General features: G+C 35.0%; 2 protein-coding genes across 2 annotated transcripts; one reads left to right on the forward strand and one right to left on the reverse strand.

The window, feature by feature from the left end:
- Positions 1-2490: 2490 nt before the first annotated feature.
- LOC140957489 (probable pyridoxal 5'-phosphate synthase subunit PDX1) lies at positions 2491-3789 on the forward strand. Its single transcript, XM_073414777.1, has one exon. It carries the CDS (start codon positions 2646-2648, stop codon positions 3576-3578), a length of 933 nt encoding a protein of 310 aa, XP_073270878.1. The 5' UTR covers positions 2491-2645; the 3' UTR covers positions 3579-3789.
- A 1613-nt stretch (positions 3790-5402) lies between these two features.
- On the reverse strand, positions 5403-11131 carry LOC140957676 (uncharacterized). The gene is made up of 9 exons (XM_073415015.1): positions 10916-11131; positions 7857-10331; positions 7623-7752; positions 7432-7520; positions 7087-7331; positions 6861-6947; positions 6673-6772; positions 6380-6581; positions 5403-6299 (listed from the first exon to the last, which is right to left on the reverse strand). The coding sequence occupies exons 1-9, from the start codon at positions 11006-11008 to the stop codon at positions 6175-6177; spliced, it is 3546 nt and encodes a 1181-aa protein (XP_073271116.1). The 5' UTR covers positions 11009-11131; the 3' UTR covers positions 5403-6174.
- Between the last annotated feature and the right edge of the window lie 7106 nt (positions 11132-18237).

Genomic DNA, 18237 nt, shown 5'->3' on the forward strand with positions numbered 1-18237 from the left:
TGTTGGGATGTATAATGAAGCTTCGTTTCTTGTCGTTAGGCGCTTGGGACATTGAATGTCGTATAGAACCGTTTGTTGTCAAAAAGTCTCGTTCACGGGTTTGTTGGGTTGATTGTGATTTTGGTTGTTTTGGAACAATTGTTTAGGCTTGGGTCATTGAATTAGTAGCCTAAGATGAGCTCGTGGTGTTGATTCTTGGTCTGTGCAGTCGAGTCGAGGGAGTTAAGCATATCACATTCAGAATTTTCGTAAGTTTCATGCCACCGCAGGTACACGGACCCGGACACGGACCTCTCCACGGGGTCCGTGCCTTTGTTTCCTTCGAGTAGCCATTTTTGCGAGCCAACACGGACCCCTTACGGACCTAGGCACGGGGTCCGTGCCTCCTATTCCTCTTGAGTATTACTTGGCAGTACCTAGACGGACCTGTACATGGACCCGGGGTCGGGGTCGGTGTACTCACGTATTTTAGGAAAATTTATTTATGATTTTGAGGTTTGATGTTATGGTTTAGTGCAAGGATTTATCAAAGTCGTGTTATTGGAAATTATAGAATATCCTAAGAAATTATTGAGCTTGAGAGTAAGCATGATATTTACGTCTAAGTTATGCAAGGTAATTATGAAATTTCATGTAGTATGTTGCAGCAACGGCCCCAGTCAAAGTCCAACGAATCCCTCGACACCCAGTAAGTATGTATGACGTGCAAAGAAAATATTTTAAGTTTTTGAGGTATGCTAAATGTCTTGTGACCAAATTATGTTTAGGATTGGAAAGCGTTAAATTATGAACGGGGACCAATCCACCCGTTAAATTATGAACGGGTTAGATCGAGGTTGAAAAGCGTTAAATTATGAACGGGGACCAACCAGCCCGTTAAATTATGAACGGGGATCTTATGTATGTGGCAGTGGATACGTTTCTGTCAGCCCAGTACTGTGGTTTGTCTGATCAGGCATTTATTATGTTATGGGTCACTTGCTTTGAAACATCCTCTACGAAAAATATTGAAGTTATGTATGTTCAAGTATGTTCAAGTATGCAAGTATGTTTATGAAAAGTTTAAGTTGATGGCACGTCTAATTATGTATGTATGTAAGTTCAAGTTTATGATGTAGGTTCAACTTTCAAGTATGTATTTTATATTTTGAAATTTTATGTTGTTTTATTATGTAGTACTTGCTATCTCCAGTTTATACGTGTTGAGTCTTTAGACTCACTAGACTTGATCGATGCAGGTGAGTATGTTGAAGAGGAGACAGGAGGTGGCGACCAAGGGGCAGGCTTGGACTGAGCGGAAGGCTAAACCCGAGGACCACTAAGTTTATGTTTTTATGAAAAGTTTAAAATACTCTGCTTTTATGTTGGATGTGAGACAATTGAAACAAGTATGTTGTTGAAAAATTTATTTGGTGATGTTGATTTCAAATATTAATATGATGAATGATGAGTGACGACCTTATAGATTTTATGTTTAAGAAAATCTTAAATTTTTCCGTAAATTTTGAAGTATTAAAAAAAAAAAAAAATTACGGTACGTTACAAAAATAATTTGATTAAGATCCAAAAAAAATTTACAAAAAATGAAAAACTATACAAATACGTCACGTGTATACCAAAACACTAGATTTTTTTTATATAAAAAAAATAAGAAATTCAATGAATCGTGCGTTAATGAAAAGTAAAAGTTTATTCCAAGCTCCAGTAGCTTCGTATTGGCCCACTTAATATAAATAAGCACGAAAATGAAATTTCTAGAAAAATTTATAAATTGGACAATATAAAAAATTGCAGTGAAAAGATCTGCAAATTAGGCTACTCGTCCCTTAGTTAGGAGCGCTGATTTTGTATCACTTACTTTTGTTTATGATATAATTGTTCATTATCACATTCAATAAAATGATTTAGCTTAATAAAAAATTTATGTCCTCATTTTTAATCATTTAGTTAAAAGATTAATGCTTTAGTTATAACAAAATTTGTACAAATGTTTTTACACCATAAAAAATTCAATACAAAAATTTTATATATCAAATATCATGATTCATGGAATACAAAATATCACAATATAATATCAAAATATCACAACATAATAGTAAAATCTCACCATATAATTGTTGTAAATATTATTATATGACATATTTGTTGTACTTTTAGTATTACAATAAGTTTCTTGTGAGACATTTTTACGAATTTTTATTTATTAAACGGATCAATAATCATGTTCATATTTACAATAAAATTACAGTAAATAAGGTAAAATAAATACAAGAATCTCCTGGTTTCATTTATCTGACGTGATATTATCGAAACGCGAATATAGTTTTTAGAAAATGATATTTTATATAAATATAAATAAGAAATACAGAGAAATACAGAGATCCATAATAAATAAATAGATAAATATGATTATTAAATAATTTTTAAAAAGAGGAGTGGCAAAGCAATATTTAATTTATGAGCCCCGAAAAGTCCCAATCATTCGACCGCCTTACTTTACACCACCCTCTTCTTTTCGTTGTTCAATTTCCTATATCATCCCAATTTCCCTTTGCAATTGCCTCCTCCTCATCTCTATTCTTGCCCTTTCTTCCCTTATCTTGCGCGCCGCCACTGCAATTTTATCCTCGGTTCGTCGAACAAAAATGTCCGGAAGTGGAGTCGTCACCGTTTATGGCAACGGCGCAATCACGGAGACTGCAAAACAGTCTCCCTTCTCCGTCAAGGTGGGCCTTGCGCAGATGCTCCGCGGAGGTGTCATCATGGACGTTGTTAATGCTGAGCAAGCCCGTATCGCTGAGGAAGCAGGTGCGTGTGCTGTCATGGCCTTGGAACGCGTGCCGGCCGATATCCGGGCTCAAGGTGGGGTGGCGCGTATGTCGGATCCGCAGCTAATTAAGGAAATTAAGCAGGCGGTCACCATCCCAGTCATGGCTAAGGCTCGAATTGGCCATTTTGTGGAGGCACAGATCCTTGAAGCTATTGGAATCGACTACGTCGATGAGTCCGAAGTGCTCACCCCCGCGGACGACGAGAACCACATCAACAAGCACAACTTCCGCATCCCCTTCGTGTGCGGCTGCCGCAACCTCGGGGAGGCGCTGCGCCGTATCCGCGAGGGCGCTGCTATGATTCGCACAAAGGGGGAGGCTGGTACAGGCAACATCATCGAGGCTGTGCGCCACGTGCGCTCCGTGATGGGAGAGATCCGCGTCCTCCGCAACATGGACGACGACGAGGTCTTCACCTTCGCCAAGAAGATCCAGGCACCTTACGACCTGGTGATGCAAACCAAGCAGCTGGGTAGGCTTCCTGTGGTCCACTTCGCCGCTGGTGGCGTGGCTACTCCGGCAGACGCAGCGCTGATGATGCAACTGGGATGCGACGGCGTGTTTGTCGGGTCTGGCGTGTTCAAGAGTGGTGACCCCGCCCTACGTGCGCGTGCAATTGTTCAAGCGGTGACCCACTACAGCGACCCGCAGGTGCTGGCGGACGTGAGTTGCGGCCTTGGAGAAGCGATGGTGGGGATCAATCTCAACGATGATAAGGTCGAGAGGTACGCCAATAGGTCCAACTGAAAGTGGAAAGTGGAAACGGATATGGATCCACTTCTATTATTTTTGCCATGTTTTTCTTCCTTCTATTCTTAAGCGTCCTCGTTGTTGTCATAAATCACAAGATACATATTATCACCAGCGATTGAAATTCTCTGAATATGTAGCCTTTACTTTACGTATGTCCTGAAAATTGCTTTATATATATGATACATGCTTTCGGACCTTGATTGGAGACACTGTCTTCTGCTGGACAACACAGAGCAACTCTAAAGAATCAACGAACTTTTATTTTCATCTCAAAAGTTGCCATGAAACTATATAAAATTTTCTGGATTTTGTTGCCTTCGCATGGATGTTTGAGATTTTTCTAGGTGCCCCTTGGTGGTGTAAATTATGCTTGTGGCTCATGGCCTGTAATGTGTGCTTAGGAATTTGTTGGTCAAACTGGGACGTATACAAAAAATATGTACATGAAAGATGTGTTTTTCAAAATGAACAGGCAGCGGCACTGTTAATTCTGTCATATTTGCAAGAACTTATGAAAAGATGAGGTTATGAAACTAAATTAGCTGATACCAAAAGTGGAGGTGGTCCATGGCTATGCCACTTCTTCAAATTTGTATTACCATTTATAGTCGCGACTAAGTTTGATATCCAATTGGTTTATTATATTTCTATGACGGTTCCTCTTCGGTAGAACTTGGAGTAGAAGTCAAAATCTTAAAATTGAGAAGAAGAAAAATTACTCATGGTTGGTACAACATTGGCTTTTGGTTTTATTTTGGACGGGCTGATGAGAATTGATATCATTGGGTCACCTCTTCCGTTGGTTGGGTTCAATCTATATTGCTCAAATGTGTATCAAACCATCCACGATTAGTCTTACATGAGTTATGGAACTTACAAGTGAGAATAAATAAGAACTACTAGACGCAAGCTTATGGTGATACCCTAAGACGGGCATTCTGTGAGTTTTTGCTACCAAATCTGGCCTAACTTTCACTGAGAAATGGGAACACTATTATTTTCCAATGAAATGGTTTTGGCAGTCGATACCGATATGGTAATCTATACGTATTATACGCAAACATCTAACTATTTCTCAGCCAAATCCAGTTGATAACTAGTAATTCTAGAGCCAAAAAAAGAACAAAAGATTAGGGAATTTGAGTCCGCGGGCAAGATTGAATTTGTCAGAACAACCTTAGAATTTGTTCCGCCAATCATTTTCTCTAAGTAAGAAGTTCAACAGGCCGATATTTTCCTTCGTTTATAGCATTTAAAGAAGTCCATACAGTTGTCTCACTAGGGGTGTTCAACCTTCGGATAAAATCGAAAAAACCGAGAATCCAAACCGAAAAAACCGATCACTGAATCGAACCGAAAATCGAATTTTATAATTCAGATATAAATGTTAAAATCGAAATTTATTTGGTTCGGTTTCGAATTATATATGTCAATCGATCCGATCGAAAAAACCGAAATTTCATTAAATTAATAATTTTATTTTTATTATATATTTTTTGAGATAATATCAGTGAATGATAAATTATTTTGAATAATATTTAGTTGATTGTTATTTATGTAATTCATTTAGACTTTATATTTAAATGTTTTACTAAGAAATCATGTAAAAAGATAGCATATTATATTTTACAATATATTTATGTTATTAATTTAAATAATTGTATCAAAATCGAAATAACCGAACTGAATCGAAGAAAAATTGTTCGGATATTGGATTATATATTTATAAAACCGAAAATCGAAAAAACTAAAATAAAAAATCGAAAACCGAACCGATCGATGAACACTCTTAGTCTTCAATGTGGTTCTCATCAGTAACTCCTACAGGGCACTCTGGTGCTGAAACGTTAGCCGGGAAGGCTATCCAGTTTACATGAGCTTCTTGAACTTATATAAAAACTTCCATGGCGAAATGAAAATTCAAAGATGAATCAAGAAAAATGGTTAAAAGTATTATCAAGTATCATGACAGCCACCGGAGCCAACCCATGATGTTCATGTTATCGCTAGCACTTGCGATGCTGAGTTTAAGAATCACGCTAAATCAGGACTGAAGCCACATCTGGCACTTAAATTCAAGAATATTAGTAGAGAGATGACAATTGAGCCGCACTAGGGACTTGTTTACAAAGACGAGCGTTTCATGACTTCTATGGTCCTCTCCGGTATGTAAATCAGTTGCCTCCCCGAGGATTAAGATCCAAGATTTATTAGTCCTAGATTCCTACCAATGTCCCAAGTTACCTATAGTATATCCCCTTAAAACAGAAGAATAATGTAAAATAAATTATCGTTTTAATCCTAGTACCCAACTCATTTTTGGACATTGACTAGTAGCACATGACTACATGAGAACACGATATAGAAAATGAGATTGTGCACTTGTTTAATAAAATAGAAAACAGCATTCTTTAAATCCTAATAACTCAAACGATTACATGAACCACATAGAAATAAGACTCATGAAAAGTCGCAAAAAAAAAAAAATTATAATGGAGCACAATAGTTAATTCTTAAAACGAGTCAAGATGTGGTCGAAGTTTTCTTTCCTACATAGTAATAACCAATTAAAGTGAGTTGCATTACCACGTCATCCCTGATCTACAGTTTCATTCTTCTCGACTCTGTCAGTTTGTAATACTTCAGAAACAAAAATATTAGCGTCCGAGTCGATGACATTTTTGCCTGCATGGTCACTCGTTTTTTCCCAAGTTTCTGCATAAAGATGTATGTCAGATTCTCTGCATGGTAGATATACCCATTTGAACTAAGTAATAAGGGACATTTTTAAGTACCCGTTAGCTGGCTTAACTCGGAAGAACCACTTAAGACTTTCTGGCAAATAACTGTGCCCTGAAAATCTAAGAAGATAGTGTCAAGAAAGTTTAATCGCTCAGATTGATTCATCACCGAGAATCCAAATGAAGTGGTCCAAGTGTTGAGAACGCCAGGAACGGCTGGCAAAACGAGCCTCTCCACTCCCAACTCGATGAGTTTCTGTAGAAAGAGTAGGTGAATATTATTAGCAAAGAAAGGGGAAAGAGGACAACAAAACAGAAGGACCTGAATAATAAAAGAAATACTGCACCTTCTCAAGTACATTCATCAAAAGGCGACACATTCCAAGTCGACGATACTTAAACCGTGTCGTAACCAGTGGGACTTCTGCCACTTTTTTGCCATGGATCCTGGAGTCGAACAAAACAAAAAATTCAGAGTTACTTTAACATACCAAATAAGAAGAATATAATTCAAGAATATGGTACCATGCAACACCTCACATTAGCTGCAGAAATCAATTCATCTTTGTTCTCCACTAGTACATTATAAAAACCTTGAAAGTTTAAACGCTTTAGCTTTGACCTGCAATTTCAGATGTATTATGATTTTTATGCAACATAGTGCACCGTGTATAACCCATAAGCCACCGGAATTAGTATATATTCAACATATTTCTGCGCAAAAAAGCAATTGGAGCATTTATATCTGCATGATATCTCACCTACTACTAAAGATTAGGTCTTCCATCAGATCCCGTCTACTGCCAGGCTCTCTAACTGGTTCGAAACATTCATGCATCACACTGAGGGCAAGATTGAGTTTGCTGTAATTATCCATTAAATCCTCACTATTAGATGCATTATGACCATGAGAATCTGTTCTACTGTATTTCATTAAAGTCCAAGTCAAATTTTCGGCACCCAAAGAAATAGGCTTTCCCAAGATTTCATTCAAACCACAAAATATCTGCAAAAACAGCAAATGGAGTTAAAAGTATTCCATTAGTATCTAACAGAACATGAGTCATTTTCAGATATTTATGAATCAAATACAGCAAATTAGGCACCTGTTCACATGAATCTTGGCAGAACCAATGTCCGTCAGGATAAGTATCAAGCTTTATAATCCCTTTATCTCTGAGGCAGCCAGTATGATCTACATGAAAATGATAATTAGAGTATGATATAAGCTCGCCTGAAACGGCATCTTTACTGTGCAAGTGCGGGAATGTTACAACCAACCATAAAGCTAACTTACATTGGTGCTCACACTGACTGCATGTGAGAAAAGAGGAATCTGCAAATCGTTCATCATTTTTGGCAAATCTTCCCTGACCACAAGTTCCGCAACAGCATGATGGGCAGAACCAGTCACCATCTGGAACTTCCTGAGAATCATAAAACTGAATTAGCTTTATTCAATCACTTTTTATCACAAGTAAAACGATGAAGGGTTGATTTTAAACATAATATGATTCTATAGGAAAAATACATTTAAACCAAGGCAATGAGCATGGAAAGATGATGGGCACTGATCACATAAAAGTAGCTCTCCTCCACAGTGACAGACAGAACATATGCAGTCGTTTTTTCTAGTGTGCCGCTTTCTCTTCCTTTTACTATTGGATTCTGGCCTCGAACTTCGGTTAATATTATGTTGTTTCAGTTGCAACCCACACTCCCGCAAAGAGATTCCATTCTCCAAGAAAATATCAGAAGGTCTGTGATTCATGCTTCTAGCATGTGCCTCAAATGTACCAAGCGCAAAGATCTTATGGCAACAGGTACATTTGATCCCTTCACGAGTTATTCTGCCTTCAGCCAATGGACGCCCATCTTTCCGACCACGATATTGAACTTTTGCTCTCGGCAAAACCATATTATTGTCGATCAACCGTGACAAAGGGGTTCGAGGAGTTTGGTGAGAGGAAGAGGCAGCTAATCCCTCAACTCTTTTACTTGACCGACATATCGAGGTTGAATCCACTTCCTTATCTCCTCTTTCTTCCATTACTGAACGTGATTTCATTCCTCTCTTGAACAGTCTTAAACCTTCAACACAACGTGGTTTATCATGCTTCCTCTTCTTCTGATGGACTCTGGTGGTTTTATGAGTTTCACCATCAGATGATTGAATATGACCTTTCACAGTAGGCTCATCAAAGGACTCATTCGGAAGCTTCTCAAATGTGCCATTCAACAATGGGACTTTTCCCTGAGGTTCCATGGCAATAGATGGAAGACACAGTGCACCATTTCCAATACACCATTTGCAGGCTGACCGCAGAGAATAAAATATTTTTCCGCCAGGTGAGGTGTATCGTGTTTCTCTATAGTTACCTTTTGGATGATAAGAAAAAGACCAACCAAGAGCACACAAGTGTTTCTTTACTTGAAGGGCTATTAACTTTTCGTTTTTATTTGAGCCACGGTGTAAATTTTTATCCTTCGATCGTATAAAATAATAATCAGTTACTGCTTCAGGGCAATATTCAGGTTCAGTGACTATAGTATCAGGAGCGTACAATCCGGACAACTCACTCAAAGATTGGGGCTTTTCACCTAGCAGAAATAAAAGAACCTCCCGTTGAGAACTATCCACAGGTTTTTTACTGTACTTAGAGGTCGCTGAAAGCACTACAGATTCAGGTGTCGATTCCTGAAAATCATGTTTAAAATGTAGACAAACCCGACGAAGTGAATAGAATGATTCCTTGTCAGGGGAATCATAACGGTACCTTTGCCTACCGTTATCATCTGTACACACAATCTTCCAGCCCAAATGCAATAGATGTTTCCTAGCATTTAATACATCTGGATTTTGAGGCTTTTGGTTCAGCGTATACATCTCAGTGCACTTATTGATGGCATCGGGACAAAACTCAGCTCCAGGAACCAATCCAGGTACGGCTGAATGCCAATCAGGCCTCGTTTTCTGAGTCGAAATACTGAGCTCTAAAGAATGTGAACTTAGATTAGTACCTGGAGCTCCTCTATTGTTCGAGTCATCTAGATTTTGAGATAAAATTTGCAGAGTAGGAGTAGAAACAGGTATAGATTGTTCATTAACGAGCTTGGTAGAGATATGTTCTAAGTCAATCTGAACTGCAAGTTCGTGGCCCTGACTGAGGAATGCATCTTTCAGACCACAAGCTGTCGGCATTCCTTTACCACCCAGCTGGCATGTAGTTTCAATGGACGGATCTTCAAGAGAATTATGTAAAAGTTGGTTAGAATTCAGAACGGCGTCAAGAGCTGCTTCAGAAAAGGTCGGCAATGAATTTCCTAGCACTTCTTCGTCCCAGCAAGAGTTTATATCTTTCAAAAGATGGTTGAAGACTATCCTAAAATTCTCACGTAAAACCTTTAGCAACAATTCTTTCCAAACAGACCGTACACAATTAGTCCATTCTTTGAGAATTTCGAAGTCACTGCTCCCTCTGACTTCATACCAAATTTGCTTTACAGAAACCGGCAGAGGCCCGTCCTGCTCAAATTCCTCTATCAGTTCAAGAAACAGCCAGTTACCCCGAGGTTTCCATTCTTCAGTAACCTCATCCCAGTCTAGACTGACGCGCAACTTATCAATGCTTCCTACCATTTCATCACCCATATCAGGGAAAAAAATCCTCCTTTGCATGTTTCCATCAGCGTGGTCAAATATCACACCTTCCCACCATGCATCCTCGTAAAAAAAATCGACACACTGTCCGTAGTGTAGAAACCACGGCCCTGGAACACATGGAGGTGGCAAAGGCCTTATCACCCCTCGATAATAATCTGATTTTACAATTTCACCACTGACAACCCCTGCAACTACAGGAGACACCTCTACATATTCTTCCAAATTATCTGAACCATCATCACACAGAAAGTGATCAAACCGAACTGTACGAGCTGAATTGTGGCAACAAATCACTGTCGCAGGGTGCCATGAGCCCAGACACCCCTCCTCCAGACTCCTGACCTGCAGATAAATCACTATGCTAAACAAAAATTACCCAAACCCAAAAAGGGACGGTAAATAAAAAATCAAATTAGTAGATATTAAAAAAAATGCTATCTTGGAACATTAGTGGCATGTTTTTACCCAGACAATCCCGACGAGTATTTATAATTTGCTACCGTTGATGGAAGTCCATGCAATTATTCATTTCTAAAATAAGTTTTGCATGATGAAGTGGCCCAAATGAAGAAAATAATTTAATACATTCAATCCCCTTTGATTCCTTCAATCCATCAATCACATCTCGATTCCCCCTTGCATGAAAACCAACACAAAATCCACGTGCAACCAAAAAAATCATAAGAAATTTTCGTGTATAACGTGAAAACAAAAGAGTGGGTGGCCCGGGACACAATACAGCGCAGGTGAAAGCAAGTAACGATAAACGCGCAATTGAATTATTGCATCATGGAGAAAACACAATGAACCTGAAAATTTCCCAGATAATCACAATCTACTGCATACCCACATAAAAAACAAGATTACTCTGCCATTACTCGATAATAACAACGAGAAAAAAGAAAACACAGATTACAGGACTCTACCTCGACTTTTTCATGCACAAGAAGTTTTCCGCGATTGTTTACCACTCTTGTTCGTGTTCTTCCGCACTCCAATTCTTGAAAATCCGCGGCCATTGCAAAATAAAAAAAATCCACTTCTGAGTTTTGGGACTCGTTGCGAGAGTTGGCACTATATGATGCGAATTTGATCGGAGTAAATTGCAGAGTGCCACCACGGTAAACAAGAGTCGATTTTTACTACCCGTGGTTAAAATTCTTTGGGTGGGCATTACATATATTAATTTAATTTAATTTAATGATAAATTTATTAAAATAGAACTCAACTTATGAAAAATATTTATCATAATAAATATTGATCGGATCAACTCATCTAATAAATATAAAACTGTGAAATGAATATATTCAAATGTTAGTTTATGCGTAGATAAACATTTTTCTAAAATATCGAATTTTATAATTTAATGTCTCCAAAATTATCTTCGGCACATTGAAATCGAATTTCAAAAGATAAATCCAAAAGGAAAATTATATTTAATATCTGGAATTGAATAACTTGGATTCCAAGGAAAAAATTGATTTGAGATCTGGTGCCCTACAGATATGTGCCACGTAATTCGAGTCAAATTCATTTACCTTTTCTATCGGACTGAATTCTTTTGTTTATAATTAAAAGCTGCCATATACAAACAGAACGGCGAGGACGAAAACGGAAAGTGATCATTAATTAATCTAAAATTTGGCCTATTATTAATGTAGTATATATGCTTAATACTTATATATATAGTAACATTCCATGTTATATATTTACACTAATAAATAATTGTTATATTTTGAGTTTAGAATTAAATAATTGTTATATATTGAGTTTATAATGGTTTGATAATTTTTTTAAATATGTTCAATTGGATAGGCGCGTGTCAATAAATTATTAATGTAATATGAAATATTATATAAATTGGAGTAGGTCTTTTGTGAGACGGTCTCATAAATCTTTATATGTGAGACGTGTCAATCCTATCGATATTCACAATAAAAAGTAATACTCTTAGCATAAAAAATTAAATTTTTTTGTGGATGATCCAAATAAGATATTTGTCTCACAAAATATGACCCGTGAGACCTTCTCATACAAGTTTTTGTCTATAAATTGTTGCAGATTGTAACCATATATATACACTTCAACTAATAATGATGTATTAGAGATCTGTTTTAATAAATATCAAATAGAGTTATATTAACCATATTTTACAAACAAAATTTAGAGATTAGTTTTAATAAATTAACAAAAATTTGTTTTAAGATTTCGATATTTAAAAAGGAAAATTGATTTTTGTCATATGTTTGCATGTTTGTAAATTGTGTTCTTCATATTGCCAATTTTAACTCTTAATCCATTATCTTTGGTTTTTTTGAGGTTAATTTCAGTCATTTTTTTTCTTATATGGCGATGATTGGCACGATGCAACACTGATATGATATTGACGTGTGTAAATAACATTACATCCAGTATTCTCAACGAAAGTGACTAAAATTGCCAAAATTGATTGATACATTACTAAGACTAAAATTTTGATAAAATAAATACCAAAATCGCAAAGAAGCATTTATACATGACCAAAATTGCAACTTTTATTTTTTTAGATATGTGATAGACGCTAATGTATATTAGATATTTAAAGAATAATTTACAAAAATTAAGCATATGTACGTGAATTAAACATGAGTATTTATCTGGTTGTGAAACCCAGTCAAATAAAATAATGGAAAATTAAATGCTCTGCCATGAGAAAATGAAAAAATGGCAAATAGAAAAATAATTGATCAAATTATATATCAAACTAAGTGAACATTTATGATACTGACGTAAATTATGGAAACAGAATTTCGGTTCCAACAGTCCATCGTATGATACACGTGTTCTTTTAGTTCGGAAGAATGACATGTTGATTAATTTCGAATGAAAAATTGAAAAAATTGTTGGTTCTATGTAATAATATGAAAATAAAGCATAAAACTGGATACCGGGAATTTAGATAGAAAATCTCTTAAAATTATTAGGGTAAAAACCACGGCAAGATGAAAATAATTCCACTACAATATTTTATGTTGTATAATCATTCACTGTGTTTCCAAAAAAGAACACGCACTCTCTTAATACATGATAACAAATACCCCACAAATATTATAAAACTAGACACTCAAATACTATGAAATGAGAGAAAAACTCGAATGAGATGATTTCGAATGAGGAGATGGAGCTCTAGAGCTCATCGTCAGTGTAAAAAAACGTATGAAAACGCGTCTTCCCATCTGAATACTTCCGTTGTCAAATTATACACAAAACTACCTAATCGTTTCGCTCAATAATGATGACTTCCAACCAACACCATCAATGTATTTCCAGTGTTGACATTAATTTCTTTGCCGACAAAAATGGCATTCGTGCATGAAACGTGCTATTTTCGTGCTAAAACTCGGGCGGCAAGCAAGAAAATGCAAGATAGGGTGCGACCTTGAGTGGCCCGAGACGCAAATCTGGTGTCTCTTTTGCCTCGGAATCTATGCGAGCTTATTATTGTGATAGGTTCTGCCGAATTCTTTCCGCATTTTTATCTCAGCTCTCTTCTCTTCGATTGCCACTGCAAGCATTATATATATACACACACCATGAAGCTGTACCACAGTGGCTATTGTAACCTTGATTGGTGATTTTGATTTTGAAACTTTTTTGCTGGAGTTTAAAAGTTTTTTTCCAAATTCAAATTACTATGCATTTTGTATTGTAAATTTTTTAACGAACAAATATGGTGTAAAATTTATTTTGAAAAAAAAAACAAAATTTCAAATCCAACAGTTGTGATACCTTTTTTTTTTCTTTTAACTCAAAATAATTTCCTTTTGATTTGAAATGAAAAATGAATAAAATGAAGTTTGTGCATGAACATGAACCTAGATCAGTGGTGCATGTGCTTTTTCCGTGCATGTATAATGCGAACCAAATCAATCAAAACTTAGAAATTTAGGAGATGTTTGACTGTGTATATGACTGAAAATTGCTGTAAGTTGTTCGGTTTGAGACTTGTTTGATATGTTTTGATATTTTTTCGTACGAAAATACTAAATCCACTAAATATGGTTTATTTTAAAGAATAAATGTTTTGGTACCCATCTAAATGTGGTAAATGTGCAAATGTGGATGGTGGCATTAAATGAGGTGGGTGGTGTTATAAACAAACAATCAAAGAACAAGTTTGTTAGGCAGCAAATTTGAAATTTCGGACGAGGGGTTCACACTGATGCATCATTTGGCATTTTAATGTATCCTTTGATCGAGTTTTTTCTCTCATCTTATAGCATTTGAGCGCTTAGTTCTATAATATTTGTGAGGTGTTTGTTCTCCTATATTAAGAGAGAATGTGTTCTCTTTGGAAACACAGTGAGTGGTTGTACAACATAAAATATTATAGTGAAATTCTTTTCATATTGTCTGTGGTTTTTACCATAATAATTTTTGGGGGTTTTCCACGTAAATTTCGGTATCAAATTTATTATTTATTTTCATATTATTATCTCAAATTGTCACAGGTGGGACCAACACTAAATTCTGTAACCATGCATAAAAATCTCAAGATAAGGATCCACATTTCACATTAAGGGTAAAAGATCCACCAACCGATTTTTTCTTGAATTGGCATGCATAAAAATTAAAATGAAGTACCAGAAAATACATGAACATCATCCCATCAATTGCCACAAGAACAAGAAAATGCATAAACAAAATCCCACAAGCCACGTACACTGGCCAAAAACTGACTTCAATTTTCACCATCAGCAGCACTTATAGCATCAAAGTTGATGTATTGATCAACATCTTCACACTCTTGGATGGTTTCCTCAGCTTCCTTGGCCGCTTTAATCTCTGTGAAACGCGAAGGTCTGGGATCTTTCCACTGATTTTTGAGACAAATTTGGTACAATTTAATATTTGGATACGGTGTGAGCTTGAGTGGCTCGAAACGGGAATCAGATATCTGTTTTCCTTTGGAATCTGATGGAAGCCTATTCTTGTGTGCAGTTTTCTCGTGTTCTTTAAAAACTTTTATCTCTGTTCTCTTCTCTTCNAATATTAGTGATGAAATTAATATATTTTTAATTACGTTCTAGTCGCCTGGATTCATTTGAGCGCTTCTCCAGTTCTTGTTGGAGGGAATCATTTTCAAGCTGCAGTAGTTTATTATTCTCTTTGCAGCTTCCCACTTGTGGTGTGAGAATGGAGATTAGTGCCTGCAAATTAATACATGTTAAATATATAATAATTATATAATTAATCAATAGGGTTTTCTTTACTCATATATTTAAAAATATCTTTTTCTAGGAGAATAACATTTTTGATCATATAACTACACATTTCTCATTTTTACTCATGTTATCGGTTAATTCACGATTTTAGTTCACTAACTTGCAATCAATTTTAATTCTTTTTTTTTATACAAATGATGACATGACATTGTACACGTCAACAATATCCAGCACCTCGGTGCCATGTCAGTATTCAAGTGGAAAAATACTAAACATGAAAAAAAATGCAAGTTAGTGCAATTAGACTGTGACTCATTAACATGATTAAAAATGAAAAATGTGCAAGTGACTGAAACAAAAACATTTCTCCCTTTTTCTATGGAACTTTTTTAAATATAAGTTCCATTTGATTCTTTAAAACATACCTAATCATTTGACAAAAACAATGGAACAATATTTACCTCTAAATCCTTGACCATCTTTTCTATATCACGAGTATAGATTGACATCTTAATTCTAGATCTTTGAGCGGAGAGCCTGTTTGATATAGTCCTGAAATATCAGATGAAGGGTTAAAAATGAGTTTATATGTCCATAATTATATTTATAGACTTTGCTTAATTCGTTATATATAAAAATAATTTTTTTTGTTTAAATTTCAAATGTAATAAGTTTTTAAAATAAATTAAATATAATTCACCTTCTGATATTCTTCAGATCTATGCTAGGATCATTGAACAGGCTGCCATGTTTCATTTCATACTTCATAGCTTCATCAAGGGTGAGAGGGCATTGCTTCCGAGAAAGGTTTGATGACTTCTTCATTTTTATTAATATTAATATTCTTTCAAGAAACAATGAAATGAAGATAATCCGCAAAATCTTTCAACAAAGACAAAATAAAAGAAAGAAATTATTTGGAGAAAATAATTTTATATTATTGATGAAACATATTAAACCCTTCAAATCTATGTGAGGATGCAATGCCATTCCACCATTTATATACACACACACCATCACAGCACAAAATGCATTGGGGTATCTTTAATTAATTAATTAATGCCATCCATTTTATCCTCGTTTATCTTAGCAGGATCTTTCTCACCTATGGTATCATAGGATACATCAATATATAAGATATATGGTAAATATTCGAATAATATCAAGGAAATGTTACACTAACTATATTTGTATATCATTTCACTTGTATGGTGAAAATTTGGATTTGGCATATGGTTCAAATCCGAGACAAATTCGATAAAAACTTCTCAAAACATCCTTCAAACGCCAGTCTTATATGAGCAAGTGTTTTGCAGCAATGGAACTAATTAGCTAAGAGGCTTAATCTTTACTTTTTAAATTATGAATTAAATCATGGCTAAATCTTTTTAAATTTTTGGGGTTCTTAAAAATTAATATAATTCAATAGTAAATTCGGGGGTTCTATGTATATTTCTTGAGGAGTAGCAGTAAATTTTATTTGCATTAGTTTGTATTTATCCTAGAAGAGAAATGTCTTTTAATTATGCTGTGTATATAACTTCAATGGTTAAAAGTTAATTAGTGCTACTTCATGGGCATACATCAAATATTTAATTGTCAATTCTCTTTAATAAAAATATTACATAAATAATTTCTTAAGATACATATACACTCGTAAAAATAAACATGTAAATAATCCTTTTAGGCTATGTTTGGTGTGTAGGATAGGATAATTAATTGGATTGATAACAAAACTCAAGGTAAGGATATATAATATGTAGTGATAAATAATGTTTTGTTTGGTAAGATTTTAATGAGTAGGATAAATTTTACATTTTTTTATTGTTGAGACAAAAATACCCTAAATTAATTGATCCAATATTCACCACTTATGTAATATTATTTTTTTCAAATTATGTAATTTATTTTTCATTAAATTCACTTTAAATTATCCGAACTAGCTGTTTCATATATTTATTTCCTAGTTTTTAGCTTATATTTATCGAATTATTATTTTTTAAAATAATAATTAATAAAATTTTAAATACTAATTTAATTACAAATCTTAACTAAATATATTAGTTAAGATTATGTATAACGCATGAACTTATAAAATAAACATATATAAATGAAAAATATTTTATGGTGATTAGCAATCAAGAGAAGACGAAAGGGTAAAATTGGAATTTATGGTATGTTTTAGGATTGAGATTGACAATCCTCTCAAACCAATGGGTTGCCTTATCAATCACATAGGTTTTTTTAATCATGGGCTTCTTGATTAATTGGGCCCATAAAAAATTAGACAAACATGGGACTAAGAATCTATCATTTTCTTATCACCCACACCAAACATAGCCTTAGTGTTTTTAAATTTAAAATAGCTATTGCATATTATTCAGGTTATTCTATATAAATTTAAGAGAAATATACCTCAATTAACTTTACCTTCTTAATTCCTTAATTAATTCTGATATGTTATATAAAAAAAAAATTGAATTAAACTGAATATGATAAAATTATAATCACTTTATATTAAAATTAATAGTTTTGTTGGTAAATTATTGATACAGCTGGTGCCTGGTGAGAGGGATAAACGTTGAATTTATACACATTAAAAGACATTCCTCTATGATAAATATAAACTCATGCGAATTCCCAAGAATAATACATAGAGCCCAGATTTCCTATTGAATTATGTATTTATAGGGATTTGGATCCTCTGCTATGGCTGAAAACACAACATCTGATGATGTGCATTTTACACGAGATGATCAGTTGATCATCTGATGGACCTCACACAGTGTCAGATAAAATTGAAAAATTGTCAGAGGAAACGGGATGATCAACTGATCATCTCGTGTAAAAAACGCACGGCACCCGGTGCTGTGTTTTCAGCCGCATCAGAGGATCCAAATCCGTATTTATAGATCTCAATACTTAGTTAACTTTTGGTGACGTCTTTTCTTTATTTATAAATTACCCCCACATATTTGGCTCTGATGTTTATAAATTATCTCCACACATTTGGCTCTAATGAATGTAATTTTAATATATATATA

Source organism: Primulina huaijiensis, chromosome 14 (assembly GCF_012295235.1).
Source record: "Primulina huaijiensis isolate GDHJ02 chromosome 14, ASM1229523v2, whole genome shotgun sequence".
NCBI lineage: Eukaryota > Viridiplantae > Streptophyta > Magnoliopsida > Lamiales > Gesneriaceae > Primulina > Primulina huaijiensis.